Source organism: Gavialis gangeticus, unplaced genomic scaffold (genome assembly GCF_001723915.1).
Source record: "Gavialis gangeticus isolate Ggan-Ray unplaced genomic scaffold, GavGan_comp1, whole genome shotgun sequence".
Classification (NCBI taxonomy): Eukaryota; Metazoa; Chordata; order Crocodylia; family Gavialidae; genus Gavialis; species Gavialis gangeticus.
The window spans coordinates 18,526,254-18,535,199 of NW_017728993.1; the positions used below are offsets into that span (position 1 = coordinate 18,526,254).

The following is an 8,946-nucleotide window of genomic DNA, read 5'->3' on the forward strand; positions in this document are numbered from 1 at the left end:
GGCTCTGCCATGCCACCGCTTGCCAGCCGGTGCAGAGGGTGCAGGATGTGGGCATGGTATTGTTGGGAGTGGGGGCTCTGCCCTGCTGCTTGCCCCCTTCTTCCTGGAGAAAGCTGCACCTGCATCCCACCCCTCCCCACCCCCCCGGCCCTTGCCCCAGCTGGGCAAGCAGCAGCAGGGCATAGCCCCGGCTGCCAGCGCTGCTGTGCCCCCCACCCTGGCTGGGCAGCTTGTCCCAACCCCAGCCCCAATCCCTCCCTCCCCCAACTCCAACAGGTTTAGCAGCTTGAGGCAGCTGTTAGCTGCCTGTTTAGTCAATGGCCAAATCTCTGAATCGACCTAATCTTTTTCTGATGCTTTTCCAAATCGATTCGGATGCTTCAGATTGATTTGGAGCTTTTCCTTGGTCTCCTGATTCGATTCAGATTTGGCGATTTGGTCCCCGAATCAGGATGAATCTTCTCTGAATTGAATTAGCTACCAAACCTTCGCACAGCCCTAATCTCTCTCTCTTTCTCTCGATAGATAGATGGATGGATATATAGATATCTATATATATCCTAGAAGAAAATGATTCTGAATCGAATCAGGAGACCAAGGAAAAGCTCAGAATATATATGTGTGTGTGTGTGTGTGTGTATATATGATTCGATTCAGATTATAGATATATATAGATAATAGCTATGGTGTGTGTGTGTATGTATCAGTTGAACATAATATTTTATTGATATATTTGCAATTTTAAAGCAGTTTGGAAGCCTATTAGTGCTTCAGACATTATAATAAAATAAATTCTAAATGCTTATGTTTCGGCATTTGATTTTGTTTGTTTTTCATCATGAAAAATCAGGGCTCCCCCTGCCATCTTCACTCACCAGGACACAGGTCCCTCTGTGGCTGTCCCCCCTGCTGCTTTGTGGCACTGAGCAGCCCTGATATGCTGGTGTATGGGAAATGGGGTGGGTATGTGGAGGGGGGGTGTGGGCACAGGTGATGTTGGGGGTTGGGAGGGGCACGTGCCCTCTGAGATGTCTGTGCCCACAGTGGGGCATGGGGCTGCAGCCAGGCTGGACCAGTTCTGGGCAGGAGCCAAGCAGGCGGGACACAGCATGGGAGGGAGCGCTGCACTGCCATGGTGAGGCACAGGAGTGGCAGAAGTGGTGGCATAGAGTTGTGCCCCCTGCTGATGCTGGGTGGGCAGGGGGTACCTCACCTTGGCAGCCATGGTGGCTCAGTGCTCCCTCCTGCTGGGCTCTGGAGGCAGCTCCCCTGGAGCTGGTCCTGTTTGGCTACAGCCCTGCACCCTGTTGTGGGTACAGAAATCTCAAGGGACAAGTGCCTCCTTTGCCATGTCACCTGTGCTCTCCCACCCCCCAGCCTGCGCAGCTTTGTCAGCCTGGAAGCAGAAACCCACCATTGCCCACATTTTTCTCCTTTAAAGGGGAAAATCTACCTTTTTCCAATTTTCTCCGCATGTGTCCACAGCAAATAGTAAACCCAGATCCCCGGTGCTGAGGCAGGTACCCAATTCCCATTGCTTTTCGAAGGCAGTTGCATTACCTTCTGGGTGAAATTTTTCAGGAATGTCTACAAAAAAGTTTTGCTGAACTAAATCATTATATTTTGAGCTGTTAGTTACTGTGTGTTTGTCCAGCATACCTTTTATAATACAATTAATAATAATTAGGTTTAATTTTGTAAGTAGTGAGCCAGGGAAAAACATCTTTGCCTATTGATACAATACAGTTGTGATTTAGAGAAATGCATTCTGAGAGTTATAATAGGTTCTTTGCTCCTTATGCTTGTTAACAAAATTATCATATACTTTTAATATACAGTAGTTAATCACTTTTTTTAAAGAACTAGACCAATATAAATTGGTTATATACTCTACATAACAAATGACTGATGGTATGCAGTATCGTAATTTTTTTCTAAAAAAGAAAGTCCATAAAACAAAATAGATTCCTCGCGTGTTTTAGAACTGAAATCCTTGTGGGTTTTACATAGCTGAGAGTTTTTGTTTGTCTGCTGACTAGAGAAAACGAAAAAAGTCCTTTGTACTACCAGGAAAAATAACACTTAATTTTTTTTCTTTGCAGAATGTGGGAGGCACACTGATAGGAATTGCACTAGGAGACAGTTGGGACTGTAGGCAGTATTTGCTGTTTATATAGCTGTGTGTGCAACAATTGGCTGTGCTTATTGGTTTTATTTAATCTTCAAGATAGTTTGATGCTCCACATAGGGTTTTTTCTTTTTGTTTTTTAGGGAACTTTTCAATGAGTGCCCTTTAGAAAGGGAAAGAACACAAATTTAAGTAGTTCTCTTCAAAGTTTCTTCATTCAGATTTCATCCTTAAAGCCTACTGCAGAACAATGACCACATTTGTAAGGCAGAATTACCTGCTTTTTCTACGAATGTTTTTGCTCAGACTGTATTGGTAGAATGCTTGTTTCTACAGGTGACACGCTCATTTTGTCAGTGGCTGCAAATTCTTTGGCTTGAAGAGGATTGCAGTTTGTTTTGTTTTGTCATGCTGCTTCCTAATCTCTAGCAGTGTGCTCGCTGGAGAGATGCTGGATGAAGGAGATAAAATACTTCTCCGTCAGCGGTGTTTTTAAAATTAATCTTCTCTGCAATGCTTTGTTCACTCTAGCCTTTCTCCCCTGAGCTAGATTGTGGCTGGCCGTTGCACAAGTGTACTGAGGTTTGAGGGATAGGGAGCTCAAAGTAGCTGTACTTCATCATTCTGTACATTAACATACGCTAGAGATTTAGCATTAAACTAATGCATCTATTCTTTCTTGTCATGGTCTGATGCAAAGTATTTATTTCATTTTCCTTTCTTGTTTTCTGAAAAAAATGGCTATCAGACTTAGAATACTACTGTGCTTCGCCTTCTCTCTCATCTGGTTACTGGTTAGGATAAAACTAGCCTGTTGATGTAGTGGGCTAGTGTTTGCAATGCTCTTGAAAATTTCCAGGGAGATCCCACAACCTCTCTAGGCAGCTTGTTCCAATGCTTAGTCACCCTCATAGTGAGAGAATTCTTCTTAATCTCCAACCTGAATTTCCTCTGCTTGATGCTTGAGGCCATTGCTTCTAGTCCTGTCCACAGTCTATTTCCTTCCTCTTTTGTATCTGCCCCTCGGGTATTTGAAGACTGTTACCAAATTCCTTCTTGGCCTTCTCTTCTCCAGACTAAATAAACCTAGCTCTTTCAGCACTTCTTCTTAAGTCATGCTTCCGAGACCTCTAATAATTTTTGTTCGTCTTTGCTGGACTTTTTTTCCTAACCTGACAACATCTTGAACTGCAGGCCCCAAAACAATACAGCACTCCAGCTCAGGCATCACCAGTGCCAGATGACGGCTGAATCACTTCCCTTGTTTTGCAAGTGACGTTCTTGTTAATACATCCCGGTACGGTGTTGGATTTTTTGTTTTCAATAAGAGCATGCTGATGGCTCATATTTAGCTTGTGGTCCACTGTAACCCTCAGGTCCTTCTCTGTTACGTAGCTATCATCCCGCAGTCTGTCTTTGTGCATGCAATTATTTCATCATAATTGCAGAACTTTGTCCTTGTTGAATTTTGTCTGATTGCTTTCAGACCAGTTTATCCAGGTCATTCTGGATCCTAGCCTTACCTTTTAGACTGTATGCAACTCCACCCAACTAGGTGTTGTCCACAAATTTGCTGTGTGCTGTCGATCTCATTGTTCAAAGTATTAATGAAGAAGTTGAGCAATACTGGACCCAAATTGGCCTTGGGGAGCACCACTTGATACATCCTGTGAGCAACCAGTCCACCTTGCAGTATTTTAATTTAGTCTTTATTGTCCTAGCTCAGGGTGGGCAATTTATTTGGGCTGGAGGGCCATTTAAGGAATTTTGGTGAGCTGTTGATGGCAGGAGGGGATGCTGACCAGGCCGTGCCTGTTGTCCCCTCCTCCCTGGTTAGGGCTGTTACATTGGGGAGGCCAAGAGAGATGTCAGTTGATCCTAACTGGCTCCAGGCCTGTCCACCCCACATGCACTGCCAGGGTTGCTGGGTGGGGTGGGTGGGGTCTCCATGTAAACTGGCCTAGGACCCCCAGTGGGCAGGGCGCACTCAGCTGGGTGGATGGGATGGGGCAGTGGGTAGGTGGGAAGTGGTGTCTGGGAATGGGACAGATGGCTGGGGCTGGGACCGCAGGGCAGTGACAGTGTGGGCCCAGGGCCCAGGGTAGAGCTGCGACCCACTCCCCACATGTCACTGTGATGAGTGCTGGTTCTGTGGGCAGGGACATGCAGGAAGTGGGTCACAGCTCTGCCCTGGGCCCCGGCCCTGCGTTGTTACTGCCCTGCAATCCTGGTCCCAGGTGCTTATCCTAGTCCTGGACACTGCTCCCCACTTACTCGTGGCCCCATCCCCATCCACCTGGCTGAATGTACCTTCTCCATGGGGGTCCTGGGCTGGTTTCCATGGAGATCCTGCCCTCCCATCTGCTCTGTCCAGTGCCCCCAGCAGTGGGTGTGTCGGGGTGCCTGGGCAGCAGGGCTGGGTCTAGTGGCACTGGAGATGGAAGGGGACACTGCTGCTGGGGCTGCCTGGAAGCCAAGTCTGCCTGGCCCACGAGCCTTATTTTGCCCACCCCTACCATAACTCATGAATCAGTATCATGAAAGACCGTGTCAAAAGCCTTGAGAAAACCAAGGCATATCACATCCACTGCTCTCCCTCATTTGCAGTCAGGCACTTTATCCTAGCAGAAAATGATTTGGTAGCTCTTTATACCTGGTGAATCCATCTTGGCTGTTCCTGATCACTTTGTTCTCCTCCAGCTGCTTTGAAATAGATCCCTTGATGACCTGCTCCATGATCTTTTCCAGGTATTGATGTCAGACTCACTGGTCTGTTATTCCCCAGATCCTTCTTCTTCCCTTTCATAAAGATGAATAATACATTTGCCCCATTTCCAGCACTCTGGAGGTCAGTTCCCTGAGTACTTTAAAGTGTATTCTGTCTGGCCCTGCCAATTTTGAAAGCATCTAGCTTCTCTAATCCCTAGCCTACTACCCTAGGCTGTTTGCTTTTTCCCTTCTCTTTGCTGCACACTGCATATGTCAGTAGGGGAGATGATACTAAGGCTGTATTAGGAGAGTTGATGCTGTTTCATAAGGCAATATGGTAGACTCCGCGGTGTAAGCTGTGGATGATGGTATGTGTTTGTTGCTCATTTTGCTTGGCTTAACTTTTCCTTTAAATAGTTCTTTTGTAAGTCTGTTCTGATTTAAATTCTCTTATCTATATATTTTTCAGTGAATATGGTGGAGAAGTTTTACAAGGACCAGCATATGGTCCCACGAGTCATCCTACCGCTGCTTCTCCGACTTCTTCCTCATCTTCAGCATTTCGACATGTAGTGCCATCCAGACAAATAGTGGAAAGACAACCACGAATGCTTGATTTTAGGGTGGAGTACAGAGACAGAAATGTGGATGTGGTACTTGAAGACAGCTCCACAGTTGGTAAGGTTTGTTTTAATTTTTAAATAAAGCATTTATAAAATTATGAAAAGTAACAACTAACATATTGACCATTTACCAAGTCTCTCTGGTATTAATCTGTTAATGACTAATCCGTAGAACTATTGTTGTGAAATCAGAGCTGCTTCCAAAACCAAATGGAGTACGGTGATTCAGTTGTGGTTGAAAGTACTGCCCTTGATTGGGAGTGGTGCAAATGTTGTCTGCCAGCCAGTGTGCCCCAAAGAGGATGTGCTCTCGTATCATGTTTTGTAATGGGCACAGCATAGCTTCCTCCTATGTGGGATTAATAAGTGGAGTTTGGGCACCCAATGAATCTTGTGCAGAGCGTAACATAGCTGAACCCTAAATATTTTTAGCAAAGTAAAGTTTGTAGTCTGAGTTTTCCCATTCAGAAAAGCAACCTTTTAAAGACTTTAAAAGACAGTGTTTTATGTTATTTCCCTTAAAACTCCGTTTAGCAGTAGTATATTGTGTAGATGGCATATTCCTACAATAGGTTAGAACTACCTCATTTTCTGTTACAAAGTACATGTACTCTGACATTGTATCTGATGTTGACTACAAGAAGTTCTTACTGTTGTAGTAGAAAATGTATTTATCTGAAAGGCATAAAAATAAGAACTAGGAATAAGGTGAAGAGATGCTGAATAAAGAAGTCTCCACTGCAGTCAGTGTTACCACCATATAATTTTGAAGTGAAGCAACTGGTCCTTGCTCATGTCTCTAATATTTTATATAGTATCAAATGGTGACACCTAGTGGTAATTGTTTTGGCCTGTTGATTTTTTTTTTTTCTGTATTATTGTTGATTCAGATTCTTCACTGCCTTGTACCCTATGCAGTCATTTCTGTCTGTGCAAAGCAGGTATAAAAAGCTACCAACTCAGAATTCTGTTTTGCACCGGTTCTGGACAGGTACAAATGGCTAACTGTGGTGCTAGGCAGTAGGTAACCTGCAAGAAACTTGCACCTATTTTTAAAGTATTATTCACATACGTAGGCTTCCTTTTTTGTTTTTAAGATATTCTTGCTGAAAAGTTGTAAGTTAAATTTTAAAAGCAGAATGAAATAAATTGCATAGCATGGCAAGTTGTAAAAATAACATGGAAAACTTTAAGCATAACCTGATTATAGTGTCATAGTGTCATAGTTTCTAGGGTTGGAAGGAACCTGAGCAGATCATCTAGTCCGACCCCCTGCCATGGCAGGAAAGAGTACTGGGGTCAAATGACTTGGGGCACAGCTCAGAGAGTAAATACTCTTTGATGTATAGCTGTCCATTTTTGTTAATCCATGTGGACATCCTCCGCAGGACAAGTCCAGCTAGTACATCTTGTGGTAAAGCCTGATACTCTGGGTATAGCTTCACAGCCAAGTCAGCTTAAACAGAGTTGAATAGAATACCTGAGAATACATTTTACAAATGCAAACCCTGGCCAAGAAGTCTTGCACTCTTCCTGAAACATCTCAAACCATTTGATAGTTAGTGTTGTACTATGCTGACCATAACCCATATTCAGAAAAAGAAAAATTGTACAAGCCAGTCTGTAAAATAGAAGCAGTTTTTCCTGGGGTTTGCTGCTTGTGTGTGTAGTTGAATATGGTACATCTATGTGGTGATTCAGTTAGAAAACATGCAGTTTGTTTTGGTAGTTGCAAATTAAAACTTTAAAAATGTGTTTTATTCATAGGATGCAGTTTAGATTGGCCAAACTTATTGTAAAAAGAAACAGTGGACCCGATGCTTTACAGCTCTGTGCCTGTGCATAAGAATTAAGTGGGGGAGGAGAAGAACTGGTTCTAAGATGCCTTCTAGTTGCACCGTCCAGGAGCTTGCCCAACCCTTGTTGTGCATTAAAGGAAATCTGTGACAGCTTTAACATGTGTTTGGCTTCTGTGGCCTCCTATGAGTTGTTTGCCAGTCCAGGGTAGCTAGTCCATGCTGCCTGCGTTCCCTCTTTAACGCCCTGCTGTTTGCACAACCCATGCATCAGGGTTAGTGTATGGCAACTCTGACAATTCATATGTTGTCTTGGCCATACTCTTACATTGATTGGGCTGCTTCATCTCCACGTATGCTGTCCAAGTTGAGTGGATCAAGAGGACAGGGTGAAAAGTGTATTGACTCCATTATTTCCTTTCTGTTTCACATTTTACATCTGTCAGTTCACAGGTTTAATACACTGTTGCCTATATTCCTTTAAAAAAAAGGTTATACATGTACACTTAAAATCATTGGTTATATAATTCCAAATGCTTTTTGAATTCTGCTTATTGCAGTAATATTCTTCAAAGGTACACTTGATTTTTATGTTTGGAAGCCTTGTTCTAATGTGATTTTTTTTTTCTTTTGTTAATTGTTAACTGTTATCCTTTTCTAGTAATTTAATTCCCAAAACTAGTACCATAAGAGATTCAAACACTTGCTCTTATAATTAAAAATTAACACAGCTAAAATAGCATGTAAGGAAACTTTAAAACTTAAATGATTTGCTCCTAGGAATAAAAAATAAAGATTACATGAGTTAGTTATTCAGAAGTGCATAAGCTTTCATAGACAGCAGCCTACTTGATCAGATGCTATGTGTTTCTAACCAAGTTAGTCCATAAAGTCCACCTTGCCATGCCTTTTGCATTATGAGATCTCAGCAGCCTTCTAGCAAAGTTGTTTTCAGACCGATGGTGGTGCCTAGGCTACAGCTTGGGAATTACAGTATTAAAATGAACCCAATCTGAAGTTTCAAATTCTGTCAAGATGTTTATGATTAGTTTTGCTTTCAAAGGCTGTCCTTCTCTAAATGAGATCTCTAACTTAATTCTGAAACAAAGAATCAAATTATTTTCCCTATATAACATTTTATATATTGACATTCTCTGAATTCCTGGGAAGATTATGTAACAACTATCTGCAAATTTCAGACTCGAAACATTTGTCAGTAATGAGCAGAGAAATGAAGGGAGGAACTGCACAACATTTTGTTTTTTCTGACACAAGTAGAGCAAAATATTTGTCTTTGTTCCCCTGAGATAGAGGCTGCCCGTTTAGCAGCAGTGTGCACAGCAGTGCCTTTTTATTGTGGTTCCAAGAAGGAATAGCATGTCCTTCCTCCAGTGCCTACTGCTGCTTGCAGCATGGAGCCACACTCTTAAATCAGCCTCCGTGCCCTTTTTAAGACTGTGGGGTGCTGGCACAACCCTACTATTTAAGCAGCTGGTAGACTGCTAGATCTGTATTCCGCCTTGTTTGTGCATAGGTGCGATGGGGAACTTTGTTGTAATAGGTGACATTGCTTTTATTACAGAGGTAAGTTAAGTGCAGCTTTTGGGGCATCGTTTGAAGGGTACAAGCAATTAATGTTTTTTAATAAAGCAGGCTGCCTGAAAATAGTATGGCTTTAGGGCAGTTTGAA

General features: G+C 43.0%; 1 protein-coding gene across 2 annotated transcripts in view; it reads left to right on the forward strand.

Moving 5' to 3' along the window:
- FAF1 (Fas associated factor 1) overlaps window positions 1-8,946 on the forward strand; it is a 338,217-nt gene that overhangs the window by 67,671 nt on the left and 261,600 nt on the right. For both annotated transcript variants that reach the window (XM_019501327.1, XM_019501328.1), the window contains exon 4: window positions 5,307-5,515. In XM_019501327.1, coding sequence (XP_019356872.1) covers window positions 5,307-5,515 — 209 coding nt within the window. The remainder of the gene's footprint in view (window positions 1-5,306; window positions 5,516-8,946) is intronic.